General features: G+C 43.4%; 2 protein-coding genes and 1 pseudogene across 3 annotated transcripts in view; all 3 read left to right on the top strand.

Moving 5' to 3' along the window:
• The first annotated feature begins 2425 nt into the window (after nt 1–2425).
• On the top strand, nt 2426–6702 carry LOC139564841 (outer dynein arm-docking complex subunit 4-like; annotated as a pseudogene).
• A 3031-nt stretch (nt 6703–9733) lies between these two features.
• Nucleotides 9734–13447, top strand: LOC139564756 (2',3'-cyclic-nucleotide 3'-phosphodiesterase-like; the record flags this gene model as incomplete). Its single annotated transcript, XM_071384546.1, is given in 3 exon segments — nt 9734–10751; nt 10862–10989; nt 11937–13447. Coding segments are annotated over 3 exon segments (1611 nt in total), but the record flags the coding sequence as incomplete, so codon positions are not given.
• Nucleotides 13448–17253: 3806 nt separating this feature from the next.
• The window catches only part of LOC139565478 (ATP-citrate synthase), a 29849-nt gene continuing 21732 nt past the window's right edge, over nt 17254–25370 (top strand). The window contains exons 1-2 of one of the 2 annotated variants that reach the window (XM_071385854.1): nt 17254–17535; nt 22395–22574. In XM_071385854.1, the coding sequence (XP_071241955.1) occupies nt 22416–22574 (159 nt within the window). In that variant the 5' untranslated portion in view covers nt 17254–17535; nt 22395–22415. The remainder of the gene's footprint in view (nt 17536–22394; nt 22575–25370) is intronic. The other variant, XM_071385855.1, reaches the window with a different exon arrangement.

Raw genomic sequence — 25370 nt, 5'->3', positions numbered from 1 at the left:
TAAACTTTCATTTCTAGGCTATAGGTTGTAGCAATCTCTTGATTGGTATAGGGCAAATTCTCCATAATCTTCAACGGCACCAACCGGCACTGCTGCGTATATAGTGTGAAGTGTGTCCTCATTTAGTAGTTGCATTGTGCTGCAGTGGGGTATGATAAGGCAAATTAAAGTGTGAATTCATAGTATTTTACTGTCAGCCATTGTTGCCGTTAATGCTCATTCAGACCACCAGAGGGCATCTTTGAGCACATCTACTCCAGCCTGAAATAAATACTGATGGGCTACAGTAAGACCACAAGACAGTTTTATGGGTTTAACTGAATGAATAATTATATTGAAGAAATTAGTCGCCTTTTCTTTCTAATGGGCCGAAAATTTTATTTTTAACTCAAGTTTCACACTGTGTCAAATAAACATGTTAAACAATATTTTCACTAAAAACACATTTATATTTGATAGGATGCCATTTAGACATTTTGTTATAAGATCACAATTTGTTATGTGGCGTGTGTGTTTCTATACAGGTATTATTATATGTAGGTATTAGGTATATAGGTATTATTGCATGTATACTAACCAATCGCAGTGAAATTAAATCTAGTCATGATCAGTTTCATATATTTCATTGTATATTGTCTTGATATTGTTGGTTGGCTAGCAAGCAAAACTTGACGTTAATTTACACACTGTTCACATTTTGGAAAACTGGTCCACCCACTTGGTAGCTAGCAGTGGAGGCTGGTGGGAGGAGCTATAGGAGGACTGGCTCTGTGTAATGTCTGGATTGGCATTAATGGAACGGAGTCAAACGTGGTTTCCGTATGTTTGATGCCGTTTCATCAGCCATTACAATGAGCCCATCCTCCTATAGCTCCTCCCACCAGCCTCCACTGATAGCTAGTTATCGTTAGTTCAAATAAAGCAAAATGATGTACTGATATGAAAGTGCAATTGTAAACCCAATGGGTGCACATTTTTGTTTTTGCCCTAGCACTACACAGCTGATTCAAATAATCACAGTTTGAGGATTAGTTGATTATTTAAATCAGCTGTGTAGTGCTACGTTAAAAACCAAAATGTGCATCTTTTGGGTCCCGAGGGTCGAGTCTGGCTGAAATTTATGAAAGAGGTCCCTTTCGGAGTGTTCTCGGTTGAACATGAACGTGGACGCTCATCGGACAGTCTTTGTGTAACAGTGTAACTTTAGTACGTCCCCTCGCCCCGACCTCGGGCGCGAACCTCTGCACACAACAACAGTCACCCACGAAGCGTCGTTACCCATCGCTCCAAAAAAGCCGCGGTCCTTGCAGAGCAAGGGGAAACCCTACTTCAAGTCTCAGAGCAAGTGACGTAACCGATTGAAACGCTATTAGCGCGCACCACCGCTAACTAGCTAGCCATTTCACATCCGTTACATTTGCACTTTGAAACCCACGCCCACCATGATGTATCGCACCGCCCACTGGGAGAAATGGTGAAAAGAGTGGGCGCGTTTGAGTGGTAAGGCTAAAGCAACCGACTGGGGAGGTATATCTCAGACAGCCAAAAGTCAGACACTAATGTGGTTTTTCAACCGCAAGGCTCAGATCAACATGGCAGTGTTGCCATTGTTTATAAAATGTTTTCATTATAATGTTGAAAAAAAACATCTCTCCAAACCCCATGTCACACACTCACAAACTGAAATCATAACCTAATGATTGGTTGGCAATAGAGCCTCCCACAATACAAGCGATGGCTGCAGGATGAAGTCATGAAGATGAACTGAAGTCATTGAAGATGACCTTTGATCACATGATTTTAGTAATGTTCATGCTGTTGACATGTAGGCGCAAGTCGGACAATTATTATCCCCATAATGCAACACACTTTGAAAGGGCGACAAAAGTGATCCGCTCGAACGGGCCCTCTTGGGGACTGAGCAGCACAGGTTAACAATGCAGTGTGTGCTTGCTCGTTTATTGACTGAGTGGAATGACAAAAGATGCATTACCTCTCCATGCTGTGGAGTTTGTGTAATGAGTGATCTGATTGAATCGCGGGTGTCCAGGAACCGACTAGTAGCATAGATGATATCTGTGGGGTAGCTCTAATGATAGCCAAACAATAAACTTTTAGCCACTTATAGCTAGCTATTTAGCTATGACCATTTAATATGTTTGCTGAGTGTTAACGTTATGCTTGTGGTTGAATGCAATCTCTGTATATGCATTTAGGCAATTTCTTCTGTTACACAGCTGTCAATCGAAAACGTATGCACTGGTTGCCAAGTCGTTTGGGCTGTCTTCTCAGTCAGTGGCTTTTTTTGCTACACAAGTCTACACTACATGTATGTCAAGTTTGTATTTGTAGCTAATGACAGTTTATACATTTCTTTCAGGCATTGATTCTTCAGCCAGATGACAGATCCAAATGTTATGTAAAGATGGGAGATTCTGATAATGCATTGAGGGACGCAGAGGCCTCTCGAGGACAAATAATTCTTAAAGGTGCAGTTTAAACATTCGGCATCATTATTCAGCCCTGTTCTATTTTCAGCCTTTGGCTTTATTGTGTAGCTGTCATTGTATTATCTCTCAGCCAGTGTTTGCCGTTATTGAGGGAAGCTTTGTATTGTCTGTTTTGTTTGGAACGGAACAGCTGTATCCCCCTGTTAGCCAGCTACTGTACTGAAATTCAAAGCTTTTTTCTTTTCAATGACCACTAGGGCACACTGTTGTTTCTGATTTGTCATCATTTCCCAAGCAAAATCCATTGATTTATTTGTATTCCTCATTTCCCAGGGTTTGTATCAGAAAGCTGAAGCTTTATACACCATGGGCAACTTTGAGTTTACCCTGGTGTTTTACCACGGGGGGGAACAAACTGTGGCCAGAGCTGCAGGAATTTAGACTGGGAATCCAGAAGGCCCAAGAGGCTATCGACAACTCTGTGGGCAGTAAGTACTGCGTCAACATATTTTTGTAAAAGACCAACAGATTGAGTACCTCATTGTTCTCATAATGCAGTTTTTGTAAGTTTTTCATATGGTTTTCTAAATTGCTTATCTTTCTCCACCTCGGGCCCCTCATCTGTGAAACTGGAAAACAAGGGGGACCTGTCCTTCTTCCACAAGGCAGATGAGGTGAGTCAATGGTAAAGCCTTGAGATGATGAGCTGCATCTTGTTCATAATTCTTCCCACCTCTGCACGTGTGTCATCCTCATGATGAGTTCTGTGTGTGGGATTGATTGGCAGGTGAAGGGACGGCCGAAGGGGCTGATTTACCCCCTGAGAAGGGAGATGAGGCAGCAGAACAAGAAGACGCCTAAGAGTGAGAAGACAGCCAAGCAGTTTCTGGGAGAGCTCTACAGCGATAAGGAGTACCTAGAGAAGCTACTGAAAGATGAAGGTAGGGCAGCCAGAAATCTTTTACTTAGCATGTTCCTGTGTTTTCACTCTTTTATCTTCGTTTCAGTACACAATCAATACACTGTCACACTTGGGAAGATGCTCTTTTATCACGTACCCTATCTGGAGAATTGACCTCTACGTGTCTTTTGATTCCCTTTACACATTCATTATTATCAGCATGAATTACAGAGCCCAATGTGTGGTAAAGGGTAAATATTCCATTAAAGTCAAAGTCATAAATGGCCTCCAGACTTGGTGAAAGGTAAAATGCGGGGAGGGGAGAGACTGCAGGACCTCATCCTCAACTGCATCACCTATCTGGACACACGCACTGAGTTCTGGCGCCAGCAGAAGCCCATCTATGCGCGGGAGAGAGACCGCAATCTCATGCAGCGGAAGTGGAACAAGACCCGGCAGAACCCTCCCTCTGATCCCACCCGTTTTGTACGCAAGAGCCTGGAAGAGATCGATGCAGGTAAGACAGAACAGAACCAAGGATGAATATGATAGTTTGATGCTTATCAATACATCTTGGTCAATGGTAAACTCTTTATTTTTTTTCTTCCCTCTAAGCTTTGACTGCAGGCAATGCAGAGAGCAGCCTGAAGAAAGCTCTGGAGGTCCTGAAGTCAGTTCAATGCTGGTCAGAGGAGGTGGTTCCCAATAAGAAAGAGGTGCTGGGGAACCTTCACAGCTGCATTGGAAATGCCCTGATTGACCTGTGGGAAATGGACAGAGCACTAGACAACCATCAGAAGGACTTGGACCTGGCCAGATAATGGTGAGTGCTGTGGAGTGGACACTTAATTTCAGTCTGAAAGGTACACTCAACTACGCATTTATTTGGATAGTGAGGCTAAAACGTTTAATTTGGCTCTGTACGGCCAGGATTTTGTAGATCAAATGCTAGCGTCCTCTCTTATTGGTAATGTTGAGAGGTTAGCATGTATTGGGGGCATGGTCTTTGTACATCTTTCTCAATCATCATTATTCACGATTCATTCATGATTATCCTTAATCATGGTAGCATTCACAGTAATGTAGAAGTGTTCAGAAACATTCTGTTCTTATTTACAATCAAAGTGACTCAAATGACATAATACATTATTTACCATTCATTTCTATTGGGCACAACATATTCCAAAACACAACCAAAACAAACAGCAAATGCATCCGACAGGTTTGTAGAGTCACAAGCTTGATGTAGTCATTGCGTACTAGGAATATCGGACCAAATACTACACTTTTGACTCCATTTAATACACTAAGTGAATTTGTCCAAATACTTGACACCTTCAAATGAGGGGACTAGATACATAAAGTGCATTCATATCTAAAAAGGTAAAACATATGTATGAAAATAACCTCAAATAAAAGCTGACATTCTGTACTGTCGCCTCATAAAACATTTGATCTCAAGTCTAAAATGCTTGAGTATAGAGCCAAATTAAGAGTTTTAGCTTCACTATCCAAATACATACGTAGGGGAGCGTATATGATTTTCTAACGTCCCACATTTCAAATCAAGTGCTTTTCACAGACTGCATCTTATTGTTTTAAGTGTTCTTTCGCTTTCTTTGTTGTCCAACAGCAAACTCCCAGACGCAAAGTCAAGGGCACTTGATAATGTTGGCCGAGTGTACGCCAGAATAGGGAAGTTCCCACAGGCTATCGATGCGGAAGTGGAAACTCAAAGTATATGGCATCACATCTGTGTTTTTATACGTTTGGATTGGGTGATGAAGCAAATAGTTTTGTTTAATACAAAGGACTCCTAATGTATGTATTCACTGTGTCATTCTATCCACTGTGTTTGTGTATTTGCTTCTCCATCCTCAGCTGGGAGGAAAAGATCCCCCTGGCCTGTGGCGGTCTGGAGAGGACCTGGCTGTTCCATGAGATAGGTCGCTGCTACCTGGAGCTGAAGCGTCACACCAAGGCCCGGGACTACGGCGTTCGCTCACTCGCTGTAGCCGATGAAATGGCTGATGAGAAGTGGCAACTGAACGGCTGTGTGTTGTTGGCACAGTCAGAGAGTAAGTGCAGGTAGAAGTGTGGAGAAACCCCTTGTTTGAGTCGTTGATAAGTTGTGATGTGCATAGCAAAAGCAATGGCCCCCTGGCCTGTATTTTAAGTTCATCTTTACAGACTCTTAAAGAAAATGCCATTATCTCATGTCTGAGCTTGATCTAATTAATATAATGTATTTTTTATGTACTGTGGTTCCATTGAGGGGCGGCAGGTAGCCTAGAGGTTCGAGTGTTGGGACAGTGTTGTTCGAATCACAGAGCCGGTCAAGGTGGAAATATCTGCCGTTCTGCAGTTGAGCAAGGCAGTAAACCCCCACAACTGCTCACCTGGCGCCGATGCCGTGGACGTCTGATTCAGAGGGGTTGGGTTAAATGCGGAAGACACATTTCGGTTGAATGCTTTCAGTTGTGCAACTGACTAGGTATCCCTTTTCCCTTGACGTTTATGGGATTGAATGGGAAAATGTCCATACAATTCTGATCAGATGCATATCAATGGTGATTCTTTTGAATTACAACCTGGGGACGGACACAAGTGATGATTTCATGGAAACTGTGATTAGTCTTGGTCTACTTGATCTTGGTCAAAGCATTGAACTGGTCCTAACAGTCCTTTCCTTCTGTGTCCCCTCCCAGTGAAGCTTGGCAACTTTTAAATCCAGTGTTGCCCACTTTGAAAGAGCTTTGGACATGGCTAAGGTTCTCCAGGATGACCCTGCGAGGGATGCCATCCAGAAGGTTACCTGAACATCCTTGTCAATTCATGTCACTTCTTTCCTATTGTCAAATCACAATGGCTCACTGATACAATATTTGATGCCTTTATGTAGGCTGTCCGTGAGGCAAGGCAGCGCCTGAGTGCTCATCAGAAGATGACTGAAGAGGAGCCACAGACAGATGTTCAAGGACAATGTAATAAAAATGGTCTTTTAAACATGGTTCTCTGACCTCCACTTGAGTTTTTTGTATACTTTTTTATTTTATTTTGTTTATTTATGTATAGAAAAATTGCACACATGCAAAATGTACATACCCCTTACAGAATAAACGTAGGAGATACAGCTGAGGAAAGGGCTTGACTCGGGTGGGAACAAAATTGAATTATGCTATGATGTATTACTTTGAAAATGTATTATTCATCTACACAGGAATTCAATCATTACAGCTATGTAGTATAAGTTGATTGTCTTTTCATTTGTTTCCTGTAGTATTGCAATAAATGCATGTTTCCAGTGTATTGTTTGTAGTGTCTCATTAATAAAGCGTTTTGTGAAGCCTTGCCTAGTGTTTCGGAGTCATCTTTGTTTGCAGTGTAACGTGCCACCGACTAATGATCCAGAAAGCAATTACTGTGTGTTGAGTCGTTGGCACTTGGCACACATGGTATTGTTAATCTAATTAAAACTATCTGAGAGACAGAGAGAACGACCCAGAAGCTTTATACAAGGAAATATAGGTTAGAAAGACGGTTAAGATGTGTTTGGATTGCCTTATGAAACTCATGAAATCTTGCTGATCTGGCACATTTTTCAGCAGAGCCTGTTAGCAGATGTTGGGTAACTTGGGTGTAATTGCCTATGTACATGTAAGAAGGCCATTGGAGACAAACAACAGACATGTACTGACTGGCACAATGCACCCAGTCAAAAATCATCTACAATTCTTTAGAACTGTGTACACGTTTCCCTGTAGTGTTTTTCTATCTGATTACAAGGCTAGTTCCCTTTACTTCTGCACTCTGATATCATTGTTTCAGACTGGCATGCTGACAATGCTGTGATTCACTAAGCAGCTGATTCCCTTTATATGGGTATTAAGAAATCCTGCCATGTTATCAGATCAGACATTGATCAGACACATCTGATCTCATAAAGTCCACAGACTGTTGAGCAAACTTCCTTTACAGAACATGCATTTCTGGAAACATTCTTATACAGAGCTTTATTTTTCAAGGAGTTTGTGTTGTGGATGAGGACCTAAAATCATAAACTGCCAAAATACAAATTTACTCGTTGTCACTTATACCATGAATTATCAGACTTCCTGGCATCCATGGTTTCTGGAATTTAAATTCAACAAAACTCATATGTAATTTTCTTCTGAGACAGGTCTACGTTGTTATTGCTGGGACGTTCGCGTTGATAAGAGCGGGGGCGCGCAAACGATAGGAAGCACCCCACCCTCAAGAGCACTAAGCCTTGCGCGTGCTCAAGAGCCCGTAGTTTCCGTTTTCTTTCCTAGTGTTGGGGGCAGATTTCTGCGCGGAGCGCCGACTGTCCTCTGCTTTACAGCTTTGAAAACGCCTAAATTGCAGAGTCAGCGGCATACTCCTGACACAACACGCACGGTAAGAAACCTCCGTCGGTAATCTCGCCCCATTCATATCAATATGATAGTTCGCCTAAATAGCCCGATTAGAAGCTGCTGTCATATAGTACGATCTTGGAACTTGACAGAAGTTATCAAAATCTCGCTTTTCAGACAAATCAAATTTCTTTAGTTCTGAAATAGGCTATCGCTGTTGTTCAAACGTGGCATCTGAGTTTGTACATGACATTGACACGCTGATTTGTTTTGTCTGTAGAGTGGTGATTGCATTGCAGCCACTCCCAGTTTCATCATTTCATTGTTACATGGTAGTAGCCGCGTTTACACCGTCGCACTAAAAACATTCTCATCTGACCACCTTTTACTGAAGATTCACTCACCATAAATATTGGTCTTTTGATGTGCTGTTTCGAATGTCGTTTGTTTCTTGGTAAACTTGTCTAGCCTGTAACGGGATGACCATGCTTTAAGAAAATATTTTTTAAATCGAATTTCACGAACATATAGGCTATTGCGCCACTGACCGTCTGTTACTAAAAATATATATAACTTCTACATACTTTCCTTGGCGGTTTTTACAAATTTATTTTTATTCAAGTGCGTTTTTAAAGCGGATATACGAGTCCTTGTCCACACAAAAGGCTGGGATAATCAGTCGCAGGTGTTAATTTCTCACCCCGGCCTAGTCGTCAGAGGCTGAGCACACGCCGCTACTTTTTGTTAGGCAATCCTGCATAGCCTATATCTGAATCTCGCTCATTAATCGACCTAATTCAGTACCAAATTGCTGATGCATATTTTTTTATTTATTGGTGTTATGGATGAATGTTAATGCATTCTAATTGACGCTCGTTTCCCAATTACGTTTTTCCCACCTACATGTATCATGCAGATAGTTCAAGCCGATTATGTGGATGTTTTGAGGATTCAGAGCCCATGAAGGCGTGCATTACACACACATCCTCGTCTCACATACCACTCCAAAGATGCCAGCTGTGCTTAAACCATTTAGTAGTCAGGTCGATAGAGCCAAGCCGATAGAGCCAAGCCAACCCAATGCCTTTATCACTTTGATTTATTACTCCGAATAATCTGATGTCCAGGCCGCAAACCGGTGGAGGCCTTGCCCACAATGAGCTCTGATTCGGCAGGACTCCAGAGGAGACACAGAGAAACCGCTGCAGTACAGTAATTATATAAGGAGAGTCTGCTGCTCCCTATACCTGTCTTATTAGAAATTCCAAAATAGATCATTTGACTCCCTCCCTCAGAAAGTGAAAGGTGGTATCCCAAATCTTTGCACAAGGGAAGATTTGTCAGATTTATACTTTTTTTTTTTAATAATAATTTACAGCTTGGAGTTTAAAGGAATTCCAGCACCATTTCATTATTTATGCTGTACAGTTTCAAATATAAAGTTCCTGTTTTCCAAGTATTGAATTTGTATGAGTTTAATTTGTATCATTATTATTGCATGTATTTTCAGGATGCAAATCTTTTGTCTAAACCAGTGTTTATCATTAGGTCCATTGAGGAACCCAGATATGGATGCTGAGCAGAACCAGGTGTTGGACACCGCATCAGAGACTCGAGAGCAACAGGAGACTGGAGCAGGAGACTGCCCCCAGTCACAACTCGCCTCTCCAATAGATCCTGCAGAATCACCAGTGAATGTGCAAGAAGTGGAGTGTTTGCCAGATATGGTGACAGAATCAGGAATGTCAGAAATGCAAGAGACGGCGCCCAAAGCAGAAAAATCACCAAAGAAAATGTCTGAATCTCCTGAGAAGGTTCCAGAGTCATCTACAGAAGTTGTGACTAAAGCAGAGAAGTACCCAGAAAAACAACCAGAACTAGAGAGCTCAACAAAGGTCTCTGAGTCAGCTACAGCATTGTACTTGGAACCAGAAAAAATCCAGACCACAGAGCCTGACAAGCAGCCAATGCCAGAGAAAACACCAGAGCCTCTGCCTTTAGATGAGCCTCTAGCAGAGAATAACATTGAAACTGCGCCAGAGAAAATGGCTGAACCCGTCCCAGAGGCTGTTAAACTGTCTGAGCAGGCAGCGCCCGAGCCTGTCACACAGCCAGAATCTGAGGATGTGAAACTGCTCAAACCAGAAGAGAAAGAGCCTGAGGAATCTGAGAAGCAGGCAGAATCTGGGATTGTGTTGGCGGTGGTGCCAGAGATGTCAGTGGAGCCTAAAACTGTAAAAGAAGTGGAGGCAGACAAGCAGACCGAAATTGTACTGGAACCAGAGCCAAAGAAACCAGGAGAGGCTGAGACTGTGATGGAAGAGAAACTGGTAGAAGCTGAAATTGTAAAAGAAGTAGAGTCAGAGAAACGGGCAGAAGGTGATGCAGTGGAGCAGCAGAAGGCCAAAGTTGTCGAGCAGATTCCCGCTCCTGGCACCCTGTCTTTCGCCTTCCTGGAGCATGAGCTGACCAAAGCCACACTTCGCACCTCTCGCACTCTAATCATCCTCAGAGGCCTCCCCGGCAGCGGCAAGAGCCTCTTGGCACGTGCTATTGCAGATAGCTACCAGGGTCTCTGCACTGTCTGCTGTGCTGATGACCATGGTGTGAAACCGGAGAGTCCAGAAGCATCGGCAGATGGGTACAAGGCTTTTGACGATGCTGTGGTAGCCTGCTGCAGTGTAGGAACATCTGCTCAAGTGATAGTGGTGGATGACACCAACCATACCCATGATCGGCTGGCCCGCCTGGGGGAGGTGGCAGAGCAGCACCGGCTGGTGGCCATGTTTCTGGAGCCCCGCACTGAGTGGAGCAGAGACTTGCCACAGCTGGTCAAGAAAACTCAGCGGGGGCTAGAGGAGGCCCAGATCCAGGCCATGAAAGTTCCTCTTGAGGAGACGTCCCTGCCCCTTTTCTTTGGCTGGTTCCTTCTCCCTGGCATCCAGGACAAGGTCAGGTGCACGTCCATGGATTTCCTGAAGACACTGGACACTCTTGAGGCCTTCAAGAAGCACTTGCCTGACTGTGAGTACAGCACAACGGTCTTGTGATTCACACTTCCATTGTTTATCTGAATCCGATTTTAGTCTCTTGAGCTTGACTGCGACAACTGAGCTTGCTTTGTTTTTTTTCAGTCACTGTTGAGGCTGAGAAAGAGGTGGACCTGGAGCAGTATTTCCAAGCCAATGGCACTCTTCATTGCACTACCAAATTCTGTGACTATGGCAAGGCTGAGGGAGCCAAGGAATATGCAGATAAACCAGTAAGTCTGAAAGAATATTGAACAAAAATATAAAGTCAACATGCAACAATTTCAATGATTTTACTGAGTTACAGTTCATATAAGATAATCACTCAATTGAAATATATTAATTTAATCCCTAATCGATGGATTTCACATGACTGGGCAGGGGTGGAGCGGTGGGCCCACCCACTTGGGAGAGTCCACCCACTTGGGAGCCAGGCCCAGCCAATCAGAATGTTTCCCCCCATAAAATGGCTTTGTTACAGAAAAATACTTTTCCGTTTCATCAGCTGTCCAGGTGGTTGGTCTCATACAATCTCGCAGGTGAAGAAGCCGGCTGTGAAGTTCCTGGGCTGCCATAGTTACATGTGGTCAGCGGTTGCGAGGCTGGTTGGACGTACTGCAAGATTCTCTAAAATGATGTTGGTGGCTTATGCTAGAGAAATTAACTTTAAATTCTCTTGCAACAGCTCTGGTGGACATTACTGCAGTCAACATGCCAATTGCATGCTCCCTCGAAACATCTGTGGCATTGTTGTGATACAACTGCGAATTATAGTGGCCTTTTGTCTCCAGCACAAGGTGCACCTGTGTAATTATCATGCTGTTTAATCAGCTTCCTGGTCTGTCACACCTGTCAGGTGGATGGATTGTCTTGGTAAAGGAGACATGCTCAATAACAGGGATATAAACAAATGTTTGCACAAAATGCATATGGATCTTTTAATACAACTCATGAAACATGGGACAAACTTTGCATGTTGCATTTATATTTATTTGTCGTGTATATTGTTGATGGGAATTATTTGTCAAATGCAACCTCATCCTATTAACCCATTATTTACCACACAACTCATATTGGCCTTGTTTTATTAATTTAAAATCTGACCAGTGCATTGTTTAAATAATGTATTTTCACTTTTCAGGGGATCCATTTTGAAATAACCCCTCTTTTCCATCTCTAGGCCATTAAAGAGTTGTATGGCTCTGCGTTCGAGCTGTCCCTCAGTGCCCTCTTCGTCACACCTCGCACTGTTGGTGCCCGGGTTTCACTCTCTGAGGATCAGTTGACCCTGTGGCCTGCCGACGCCGAGAAGGAGGCAGTGTCTGTAGTCCCGGCCGCCGCCACCCTGCCCGCTGGCAGCCGTGCCCACATCACCCTGGGCTGTGCGGAGGGCGTTGAGCCACAGCAGACGGGCTTCGACCTGCTGGAGATCCTAGCGCTGCAGCAAGAGGGTCAGGAGGGAGAGCTGGTGGAGGAGATGGAGCTCGGCTCCCTGACCTACTACGGCAAGGGGAGGTGGCTGCTCAGTCTGAGGGAGCCCGTCTCCGCCCAGGCCTGCTTCTCCAGCCTCTACGGGCCCAAGAAGGCCGACTCGACCAAGAAAGACGGGGACAAGAAGAAGAAGCAAAAGTGCACCATACTGTAAAGGAGAGGTGGAAGGTGGTGATGGATGGCTCGGGATGAGTGGCGTACTAGTGTTCTGATTTGTCTGTGGGGAGGTTTGTGTGTTTGTGCTACTTTTGGGGTTTGGGAGGCGTCTTGGATATCCCACCCCAAATTCACAAGCTGTGTGCCTTTCTCTCTTGCTTTGCTGCACAACCCAAGAGGCCTTTAAACCACAGTTTAGGTCAAGCTTAGCATCTTGTTCGGTGTCTTGTCATGCGTTTTAGTGCCATAGATGCAATTGGATAGGAATTCTGAAGACGAGGCCTGATTTCATGGCTCAGCTGCGGTTTTGGCAGATGTAGTACTGCTTCTCCTAGTACCGCTTCTCCCCGTTGGACCACTATTTTCCCTACTCAATTCACGTCTAACACTATATACAACCCCTTCCGCATATGTCAGTGTTAAGCATTTAGGTGTTCATGTTTTGTGTGAGTGGCTCAAATAGTGTGTTCATTGCATGCCAGGTTTAGCAGATGTAGTTCTAGTCATGACTTAGCTTGTTTGCAAAATAAGTTGCGCATCTATTTCAGTCATTTCCTGTGGTTTAGCCCTGCCATGTGTTTGTGCATTTGTATGTTTGGTACGAAGGAAAGAGCTGGGTAACTTCATAAGTAGCTCATGGGCCAAAAAGGGGGTCTGTGTATGCTTGATTGGATGTGCTGAACTGTGAATGTCATTCTTAGAGGCCATTCCTAATTAACTATTTTTGCACGATGCTGCAGAAATCAAAGGGAGAATGCTGATGAATGTGCAGTTTGTTTCATTAGCTGGCACTTACTTGGTACTTATCAAATGCTGTGAAACCAAGGCCACAATTCTGTAGTATAGGAGACTGCAGCCTGGGATCATCCCTCTTTCTGTCAACCACAGTTAGTTTTTGCATGTCAACTTGTATGTATCCACTGTCTGTTCATGACTGATGTGTAGGTTTCTTAGGGCAAAGCCATGCTTGTTTAGTTCTTCCAATGAGTCACTATTTTTGCACATGTTTTGTACACTTAATAAAATAATTTGCTTTGCGCTAAATATTGTCTAATGCAATGTGTACTGTTATACCCTGTTCAAGACTGTTCCCTTGTCTGTACACCAGTTGTGATTTTTAGCATGTAAATCTTGGTGGGGCAGGTGGGATTCATGCCAGCAAAGCCACAACACTAAACAATACATTATTTGCACTATACCACTGCTACACCTGGCTGTCAGCGGAGCCTTGTCTGGCAGCGAAACAGTTCCTTCACCGTCATTTACTGCCTTTAAAAAAAAAACTAATGAGTGACTTATTTAATAAACAAATGTGGTTTCTACTGATAATTGAGATGTACAAACTGGCATAAGGGGACGACAAGAAGATTAGAGCCAAGCCGTAATTTCGATAAAGACATGCGAAAGCTAGGACGGACATCAACTATTTGTTCAGCACTTTTGAAATGTACAGTGACAATTCAGAACATGGGCCAGTGCTCTCCCTGTACACCAAGTCAGAACTGTAGCATAAATAAAGACTGCATATAAGCAGACAATGACAGCTCTTACAATATTTGATTACATTTCTCAACAGGTTATAGGCTACATGTGCACCAAGTCAGAACAGGAGGTGAAAATAGACCATTATTAGGGTGAGGCACATAAGCTACTAACAGCTTACTACACAACATACACTTAGTATTACTTTCTTAGCTACAGTATACATATCTCCCTGGCATATTACATTTATGCAGCAGCATACAAGACATTTTTGGACTCGTGTTATGCTGTGCTCACTTGAACAGGAAGGTGGAGTGGCGGTCCTTCGTGGGCAAATTTTATCATCAGAGTCTGGCGTTCTCTGGATTTATGGTACTTTCAAGACAACTGAGAAGAAAAAACAGTTGAATCATGATGACGTCAGGGATCTTCAGGTCGTAGCTCCAGAAAGAGGCCCAAGTTCCCGATTTACAATTCGAAGTTGGATGAAAATTCAAAACGTGTTTTCCCAGTTGTAGCTCGTTTTTCCAGAGTTCCCAATTGTCTTGAACTCACTAAAGTTGGATTTTGCAGTTTTGAGCATGGCATAAATCATGCTTGATTGACAGCATGGCCAATGTTGAATGTTTATAATTTTGAACTAGGAAAAGAGACCCTTAATCTTAGAGTTGGGACCACACAACTACAGCCACTCCACTGAATAGCAGGCGAATGATTGCTTAGCAATGCTTGCAGTTAGCCACTGATTCCTTCCAAACCACTCATTGTTGAATTTGCGATTTCCATCGGCCATTTATGTCCAATGGCCGATGAGCACCGATACGTTGTATCTATAATTTCTCTTCATTATTTCTCTTCATATGACAAGGATTAAAAGGATATGCCAGTAGATTGTCGACTTGATTCATGATGACTGCTAGCTAAGATTTTGAAAGTATGAAGTTGAATGATGATCAGTCCAATCAAAGCTACTGTAGATATAACATGATTTGACATAATTTTATCTGTGGCCAATGAGCTTGAGCCTTCTTGGATGGGCACTTCTAATGTAACTCTATGGCAGCATCCAAGGGGCTAGAATTTTAGAGCTCTACCCTTAGACATGGCGGTGACGTAGTGTCCACATGAGTGACAGAATACTGAGCCAATCACGGCGCAACGCTCTGTAGTTTCTGCTGGCTTGCCCCAACACCACAGAAAGCACTGAGCTAGGCTGAAACACCTGCATTTTGGAGCTGCCTTACTCAAGAAAAGAAAAAAGAGACCATGTTTGTATGCGACTTTATTAACTCAATGATATATATATTTTGTTTACATTGTTTGCAAACTGATATGTGACATATATTAATGCCAAAATAACATGCAAAACAGGCAAGCCCCCCCCAAAAGAAATATATTTTTTGGTGCTAGGTGCTAAAAATGTGGGGCTACCCTGAATGACGGGTCGCCACTGCTGCACACCCATTTTAACAGTTAGGAAGCTATTGACTATTGACACTACAGTGAGACTCAGCCATTTTGTTTGTAGATGGAAAAGTTGACCAGCAGATGGCACTCAGCCTCCGGATACTATTAGTACAATGTATGAAGAGAACATGATCTGAAGTATATTTCTCATCAGGCCAGTCAATGTTTGAATCTCCCAAAACTGAAGTGGCGTACTGGTTGGATCCACTTTTGAAGAAGTGTATCCAAGGCCAAAGGCTCTCGAACACCCCACTACAACACACACAATCCTACCTTCGTTACATTTGATTCTGGAGAGGCTCTGAGTTGAATGACCCAATTGTCAGACTGTCTAGTGGTGCGCCATCACCTCCCATTGCACCATATTGCACCACCACTGTGCAAGTTTTGATATCAATCATTTACACACCGGTGTGTATGAGAGAAAGAATTGCAACTCTTACCAAGGTCTGTATTGCCAGCTGCACTAGACTGAGGATTACACACACTGACTGTACAGGGCACTTGGCTCATCTGACTAATATGATGCAAACGAGTCTGGCTCCTTCTAAATGAAATTGCTCCACCTTGAAACGGTCTGATTTTATTACACATTTGAATGTATCACCCGGGTTCTGTTCGTCATACTATAATGAACTATCTATCCTAGAAAATATATTGCATTGGTTAGACATCCATTCTGCTGGTGTTTACAACCAAAAAATTGTTAGCGTTATTTTATTTGGAATTTGTGCACAAGACAATACAAAACAATGTGATGAGAGTTAAAAAGGCAAGCGATATGTGCATGTGCAGGATAGGTAAAAAATGATTATGACCTGGGATCCTTTGGACTTCCCTACCCTAAACTCTAACATTAACCCCTTACCCTAACCCTAACCATAACCATAACCCTTACCTAACCTTAACCCTTAACCATTTTCAAATTCATCTAAAATCTGGTTTATATATACACTAGATGATACATTTTGGGCGTTGTTTTGAAGCCATCTTGGCACTCCCCCACGGTTGTAAAATATATTTTGAAGCTATAAAATGCATTTATTAATGTCTACACTCGTTTTGCCACATTTATTCTATTAAAGACACCTTAATGCATACTTTTAAATGATATTATGTGAGCTAAACATACAAAAATATATATATAAACATTTCCTTAAAGTATTATTTTTTTTAATGACTAATGTTACTGTCCCCGCTACAACTAAAACATATACTTAAATACATTCTATTCTCTTCCTTTAAAACACTTAATTGAAAAATAATTCAATGTATTCCTATGGAGGACTGCTCCTACTGGGCAGTGCCAATATGACCGACCGGCGGCTTCAACGCCTCTCAATGGCCAAAGACATAGCATCAGCAATCCATGGTTCGGTTTAAATGCATCATTGGACGTCTCAAGGATGTCAGATTCCACAGAGCTCCAAAAAACTCCGAGGTGCATAAGGCACCTCCCCCTTTCCGATATTAGTCGAACAAAATAAACAAACAAAATGGTATCCTGATTAATCAAACTCAGAAGCAAATAGTTTGGGATTCACACAAATAAAAATACCAGGGGTAAAAAAATGCACACTACTGCAGTTTGTACAATTTACTTGAAGGCCACTGAATGAAAATGCCTTTGGTGAATCATTGGCTACATGTTTATGTATTTATCTATATATGGTCAAAGCCAAGAGAAACAGGAAAATATAAATAGCCTTAATGTAGATGGACTTCAGTTCACTGGTGCCAGAATGTACTCAGATTATAAACGTTTAGTCTAATTGAAAAAGGGAGACAATTTTACTGTCTTTTATACATGATCGTGTTATTCTATTCTGATTGGCTACAGTACTAAACAGACAATACCAGCCAATCAGTGTCCTACAGTTGAACAGTGTAGTCGTTTCTTTTAACGACAGGTGGGCGTGAGCGTTATGAAGCAACAGCCACGGGGTGGTGTGACCCAATCAGAGAGCAGGGATGTCAGCCAAGTCTATCGTCAGATAGGAAGAGGGAAGAAAACTGAGAACCCAGAAGTGAAAATCAGTGGTCCACGCCGACAGCCAAACGACAGATAGAAGGAGCAGTTAGCAGAATTATTGCCGGCTCATATCGTTTCACAACCCGAAACGATCCAAATCTTCTCAACAGAAAACCTGGGAGATCTTTTCCACAACTCTCAAGATATAAAGGTGAGATAAATCTATATCTAGAGTTATTTGGATGTTTACAGATTGCAAAGAGTAATTGAAAGCTGACTTGAAAGTTACATAAAGTAGTGTAACATGCGCAGTAAATAAAATTAAAAAGCTGACACAAATAAAGTGTGTGTGTGTGTGTGTGTGTGTGTGTGTGTGTGTGTGTGTGTGTGTGTGTGTGTGTGTGTGTGTGTGTGTGTGTGTGTGTGTGTGTGTGTGTGTGTAAGGGAAAGAGAGAGAGAACGAGTTGAACTGGTCAATCAACAGTAGCAGTCTTGGCTTCATAAAGAATGAAGACATTATGAAAAGTGTTATTGTGGCCACGGCTTAGTTTACTATAGTTTCTTTTAAAATGTGTCGACTCATGGGCCGTGGCATGTTTATTTGTTTTCGAAAATGTCCGTATTACCCTTAATGTAGTTATTTATTGCCATTTAATCATTTTCACCTATTTCATTCTGTTAGAATGGAAATAATAATGAATGAATCATTTATATTTAACCTTCATTTAACTAGGCAAGTCATGTCTTTGGGATGGCATGTCTTTGACTAAATCAAATCAAATTTGATTGGTCACATACATATGGTTAGCAGATGTTATTGTGAGTGTAGTGAAATGCTTGTGCTTCTAGTTCAGATGAGTGCAGCAATATCTAACAAAAAATCTAACAATTCCACACGAACTACCTAATACACACAAATCTAAGTAAAGGAATGGAATATATACATATAAATATATGGAAGCGCAATGACCGAGCGGCATCGGCAAGATGCAATAGATGGTATAAAATACAGTATATACATATGAGATGAGTAATGCAAGATATGTAAACATTATTAAAGTGGCCAATGATTTGTAGGCAGCAGCCTCTCTGTGTTAGTGATGGCTGTTTAACAGTCTGATGGCCTTGAGATAGAAGCTGTTTTTCAGTCTCTCGGTCCCAGCTTTGATGCACCTGTATTGACCTCGCCTTCTGGATGGTAGCAGGGTGAACAGGCATTGGCTTGGGTGGTTGTTGTCCTTGATGATCTTTATGGCCTTCCTGTGACATCGGGTGCTGTAGGTGTCCTGGAGGGCAGGTAGTTTGCCCACCGGTGATGCGTTGTGCAGACCGCACCACCCTCTGGACAGCCCTGCGGTTATGGGCTGTGCAGTTGCCTTACCAGGGGGTGATGTAGCCCGACAGGATGATCTCAATTGTGCATCTGTAAAAGTTTAAGAGTTTTAGGTGACAAGCCAAATTTCTTCAGCCTCCTGAGGTTGAAGAGGCGCTGTTGCGCCTTCTTCACCACACTGTCGGTGTGGGTGGACCATTTCAGTTTGTCTGTGATGTGTACGCCGAGGAACTTAAAACTTTCCACCTTCTCCACTGCTGTCCCGTCGATGTGGATAGGGGGGTGCTCCCTCTGCTGTTTCCTGAAGTCCACGATCATCTCCTTTGTTTTGTTGACGTTGAGTGAGAGGTTGTTTTCCTGACACCACACTCCGAGGGCCCTCACCTCCTCTCTGTAGGCCGTCTCGTCGTTGTTGGTAATCAAGCCTACTACTGTTGTGTCGTCTGCAAACTTGATGATTGAGTTGGAGGCGTCCATGGCCACGCAGTCCTGGGGGAACAGGGAGTACAAGAGGTGGCTGAGCACGCACCCTTGTGGGGCCCCAGTGTTGAGGATCAGCGAAGTGGAGATGTTCTTTCCTACCTTCACCACCTGGGGGCCACCCGTCAGGAAGTCCAGGACCCAATTGCACAGGGCGGGGTTGAGACCCAGGGCCTCAAGCTTAATGATGAGCTTGGAGGCTATTATGGTGTTGAATGCTGAGCTGTATTCAATGAACAGCATTCTTACATAGGTATTCCTCTTGTCCAGGTGAGACAGGTCAGTGTGCAGTGTGATGGCGATTGCATCGTCTGTGGACCTATTGGGGCGGTACACAAATTGAAGTGGGTCTAGGGTGACCGGTAAGGTGGAGGTGATATGATCCTTGATTATTCTCTCAAAGCACTTCATGGTGACAGAAGTGAGTGTTACGGGGCGATAGTCATTTAGTTCAGCTATCTTTGTCTGAGGTTTTCTTTTTAAGTCAATGTTCAAGTGATCATGCATTTTAATAAACTTGGAATCAAATTCATAGAGAATTTTAATTGACACAAATCATGCATTATTAGTCCACTCTCAAAACACAGCTCTTGCTTTTTTGAAAGCACTTCCTTGCATTAGTTGCAAGTTCATTAGTCCCGACGGATATCTTCTCTAGCAGGCAGACAGATGCTTCTTTTAATTTTTGAGGCACTGAAGTGTTTTTGTAATTTCTACCTGTCAGACCCAGGTGCAGATGTTTTGGTGGTGTTGTCGTATAAGGGAAGGCAATCTGGAGGTGTAGGGGACCTGGCCAGGTTAAGGTTAATTGCATTCTGACTTCAGTGCTGTGAAAGACAGTGCTTTTCACCGAAACAGAATTGATCAGTGTGCCTTCATCCGTGTGTGTTCGTGTGCCTCATCTAGCAGTCTACAAGCGTTGCGCTTCAACCGCTCTTGATCAATGTTATCCGTGCTGGATCATTTATGTTGGCGAGGAGGGGTGATATTTCATAGCGCTGACAAGCTGCTAGCAGAGAGGAAGTAGACAGATCTACTGTAGTGAGTCGGTCTCTCCTCCCATCCAGTGTTTATATTGGCCTGGGACCAGAGCTATAGTGACTCAGGAAGAAGAGAAGAGTGATCAATACTGAAGATGCTCCAACACTACCTCCATTCATTTATCTAATCAAGGGCTAGCAGGGCAGCAACCCAGAGCAAAGCCTTCTCTGGTAGATACCAGGGCTCTTTATCTGAATTTAATTGCATTTTACCCCCTTTTTCGTGACATCCAAATACGATCTTGTCTCGTTGCTCCAACTCCCCAACGGGCTCTGGAGAGGCGAAGGTCGGGTCATGTGTCCGCCGAAACATGAGCCGCCAAGCTACGCTTCTTAACACCCACAAGCTGCTAGCAGAGAGCAACACTGTAGTGACGCTGCAACACTGGGATGCAGTGCATTAGACCACTGCGCCACTCGGGAGGCCACAGGGCTCTTTATCTGATGAAGGACACAGAGAGCAAGTTGACAGGGTGGTCCATCAGGGCAAGAATACTGAAGAGCAACTTTGTGGTTTTATTGTCAATTTCTTAATAGTAATATTACGGAGACTAGTGACTGAGTGGGTTTGTGTCAGCACAGTAATAGGACACATTTCTCATCATTGATATCCATCTGGTCTGTGGTAAAAGCAATGATAAAGCTCTGCCTAGTGAGTGTAGCAGGAAACCAAGGCCAGATCAATAACAAAATAATTGCCACATTGTGCTGCCGGAAGGAAAGTGAGGGGGGGGCTGGGGGATAATGAGGGGGCAGGGGGTGTGGTGGAGGATGGGGGTTGGGGGTTGGTCACGTTTGGTACTGTGAGTCTGGACATCCAAGTACCACATTCTGCTGTGTAATGACCAGAATAATTTCTTCATGATTAATGAACATTTAATTTTCAAATCCAAATAAATTGACTGTTCTGTTGCAGAGGCAACATAGTGAGTGATTTAAAGGCCTTTCTAGGTTGACTGACTGACGTGGTCCCAGTAGACTAGGCATTCGAAACTGAGTTTGTCCCATTTAGCATATGACTTCATTTTAAGCCAGCAGGAGGATGCCCGAAAGGGTCACAACCCTTGTCTTTGCCATGAAAGGAAAACAACATTCGATTCACACATCCGATTGGGTTTTGGTGTTTTTGCTTAAATTCTATGTGCAAATTTCCCCCTCAAACTTCAGCGTTTTCACAATAATTAAATGTTCATTAAAGAATGATCAAATCCTTTGTCCTGACCCTCTCCAAATATCTCATTTATGATTTTTAGACATGTGTGCTGACAGACAGCTGCCTTTGATAGTCTCTTGGGAATATCCCTAGTATGGCGTTCCGGGTCACTACGTCATACCAAGACGACCCTTCACCCGTTACAGGGTTTATACACGCGACCATGACATCATAGCAGTCTGACAATCAGGCTTATCTTGTTTGTGTATGAGACTGTACGTCTGACACTGACACGTCTCACAATGTGTAGTTCATAGTAGAGAGTCCTCTCCTTCAGGAGTGATGTCCTTTACCAACGGTTCATTCCTAGCTCTACAAACAGTGACCACACCCTTTATTCAGTAGCAGTAGGTTCAAGGCGTGTCTATATGTGTGGGTGATTGTTTCTCTGTGTTTGAGACGGCAATGCATCAGCCTCTCTAAAGGTTGTTTTAGTCGTCTGAATGATTGAGGGTGTTTTGTGACCCCCTCTCTGTGCCGTCTCTGGTGATTAAAGCTGTGTGCCTGTCTCAGGTGATTAAAGCTGTGTGCCTGTCTCTGGTGATTAAAGCTGTGTGCCTGTCTCAGGGTTCACCTGATTTTGTTTGAGTGGCAGCCAGATGAGGGCTCGTTACTCCATTAGAGTGCCGATCCTAGACCTGGGCTAATCAACTAAGCCTCAGCATCACTGCCTGCATGGACAAGGTATTTTTTTTTAGCCGGGCCAATAAAGGATCGCATACTGAAGAGATGACGGGGCAGATCCTACAACATAGATAGAGGCCTCTGATCTGCAGTTTGTGTGTAAATGAATAGCTCACTATATACCATAATTATCATGTAAGAGGCTGCTGTTGTTAAAGGTAGGCCTATCCTCTCTGATGTGTCATATTTGGGAACAACTAGAATATCTTATACTTAAGCTAGTCACCCTGTACTGGTATGCACTTGTGGTTATAATCGGGTTTACCTAATCTCTCTCTCTCGCTTTTGACCTGTCTCGCTCTCTCTCTCTCTCCTCTCAGACCACTGTTCTCTGATCTACCATGTCGGCCAAAGCCATCTCGGAGCAGACAGGGAAGGAGTTCCTCTATAAGTACATCTGTACATCTGCAGCTGTCCAGAACAGGTTCCGCTATGCCAACGTGACGACTGAGACCGACTTTGACCGGCTGGCACAGGACCACCCCTGGCTGCTCACTGAGGTAAGGGATAACTGACCCATCGATGGCCCATTTTTAGAACCAAATACCGACCTAGTACCTAGGTCTTAACAGCAGCTCTTATGTCATTCAATCACCAATGGTCAATGGCACGACTGTCTTTTCAGACATCAATTATTTCTTCATAAGGGTGACTGACCCACGCAAGGTTAAATGTTTGCTCAAAACAAGGATTATATTACATTGCAGTCAGTAGATTGTTTGGCCACATTTATAGTCATAAATCTGTCTCCATGACTATCACAGCAGCCACCTTTCCTGACTGCAGCCTGTGTGAAATGCTCCATTTTTTATTTTTTGCGGACACAATCACTTAGGCTAATGGAAGAGTAGAGTGGTCTCCTGGCTCTCGTTAGGACCCTAACGTCCTGGCTAGCAGGCCCATCTTCATTCCAGCCACTCTTCTGGCTGTAAAACGTGAAGTCAATGTAGAGGAGAATGAATATCCGCATCGTCATCGGAATGTATCAGGAGGAATAAAAAGTGACATCCACAATGGGAGGAGACACTCTCTTTAAGAGCAATCATAATTACCTCAGAGATGGAGGAGGAGGAGTCTGGGAGAAAGAGGGGTCTAATAGAATTACAGTATGACTTTAGGGGGAAATATTTCTCTCTCTCTCCTCCTGTCTCCCGGGCAGTCTGCTTGTCTCACTCAGCTGGGAGGCTGTTTTGGTGCTTCATCAAGTCGGATGCAGTGAGGTATGGAAGGGTGGAGGAGGATGAGGAGAAGGATAGAGGAGGGCAGGTGTAGGCCCCGATACACATGCACCGATGTGACAGGATTGATTAGGAAATTACATTACCGTTCACCCTGGGCCCTCTCTGCCTGGTTTTACTGGCAGCACTCCAGAGGATAATGGCTCAAGTCTCATAGGTCACTTCTCTCTCGATCTCTGATTGACCCAAGAGAGGTAGCAGCCAGGGGGAGGGGGGAGGACGGAGGAATGGAAGGAGGGACTGAGAGACTGATGATAAACAGCTTCTATCTCCAGGCCAACAGTGTTGAACAGTCACCACTACCATAGTCACTGTTACTAGCCGGTTACCACCCGGTACTCTACCCTGCACCTTAGTGACTCCTGCCCTATGTACATAGATTGATTGAACACTGGTCACTTCAATAATGTTTACATACTGTTTTACCCACATCATATGTATATACTGTTTTCTAGTCAAGGCTCATCCCCTATAACTACTGCTGTACACACCTTTTCTATTCATATACTGTCTATATAGTGGGCTCCCGAGTGGCGCAGCGGTCTAAGGCACCACATCTCAGTGCTAGAGGCATCACTACAGACCCTGGTTCAATTCCAGGCTGTATCACAACCGGCTGTGATTGGGAGTCCCATAGGGTGGCGCACAATTGGCCCAACGTTGTCCGGGTTAGGGTTTGGCCAGGGTAGGCCGTCATTGTAAATAAGAATTTGTTCTTAACTGACTTGCCTGGTTAAATAAAAATATATACAGTACCAGTCAAAAGTTTGGACGCACCTATTTGTTCCAGGGTTTTTCTTTAATTTTACTATTTTCTACATGGTAGAATAATAGTGAATACATCAAAACTATGAAATAACACATATGGAATCATGTAGTAAGCAAAAAAGTGTTAATCTAAATATATTTTATAGTAGCCACCCTTTGCCTTGATGACAGCTTTGCACACTCTTGGCTACTTTGAAGAATCTCAAATAGATTTTGATTTGTTTTTTGGTTACTACATGACTTTTGACTCCGCTGGACCAGACAGGACAGGCAAAAAGTGCTCTTCACTGACGAGTCACGGTTTTGTCTCACCAGAGGTGATGGTCGGATTTGCGTTTATCGTCGAAGGAATGAGTGTTACACCGAGGCCTGTACTCTGGAACTGGATCGATTTGGAGGTGGAGGGTCCGTCATGGTCTGGGGCGGTGTGTCACAGCATCCTCGGACTGAGCTTGTTGTCATTGCAGGCAATCTCAATGCTGTGCGTTACAGGGAAACATCCTCCTCCCTCATGTGGTACCCTTCCTGCAGGCTCATCCTGACATGACCCTCCAGCATGACAATGCCACCAGCTATTCTGCTCGTTCTGTGTGTGATTTCCTGCAAGACAGAATTGTCCGTGTTCTGCCATGGCCAGTGAAGTCTGGGACCTGTTGGATCGGAGGGTGAGGGCTAGGGCCATTCCCCCCCAGAAATGTCCGGGAACTTGCAGGTGTCTCGGTGAAAGAGTGAGGTAACATCTCATAGCAAGAACTGGAAAATCTGGTGCAGTCCATGAGAGATGCACTGCAGTACTTAATGCACCTGGTGGCCACACCAGATACTGACTGTTACTTTTGATTTTGACCCCCCCCCTTTGTTCAGGGACACATTATTCAATTTATGTTAGTCACATGTCGGTGGAACTTGTTCAGTTTATGTCTCAGTTGTTGACTCTTGTTATGTTCATACAAATATTTACACATGTTAAGTTTGCTGAAAATAAACGCAGTTGACAGTGAGAGGGCGTTTCTTTTTTTGCTGAGTTTATATATATATAGGTGTGTGCCTTTCCAAATCATGTCCAATCAATTAAATTTACCACAGATGCACTCCAATCAAGCTTTAGAAACATCTCAAGGATGATCAATGGAAACAGGATGCACCTGAGCAAAATTTCGAGTCTCATAGCGAAGAGCCTGAATACTTATGAAAATAAGGTATTTGTGTGTTTAAAAAAATATAAAAATAATACATTTGTAAAAATGTCAAAATACCTGTTTTCACTTTGTCATTATAGGATATTGTATG

Source organism: Salvelinus alpinus, chromosome 36, assembly GCF_045679555.1.
Source record: "Salvelinus alpinus chromosome 36, SLU_Salpinus.1, whole genome shotgun sequence".
Classification (NCBI taxonomy): domain Eukaryota; kingdom Metazoa; phylum Chordata; class Actinopteri; order Salmoniformes; family Salmonidae; genus Salvelinus; species Salvelinus alpinus.
The sequence above is the reverse complement of the archived record's forward strand: the minus strand, read 5'-3'. Positions and strand labels throughout refer to the sequence as shown.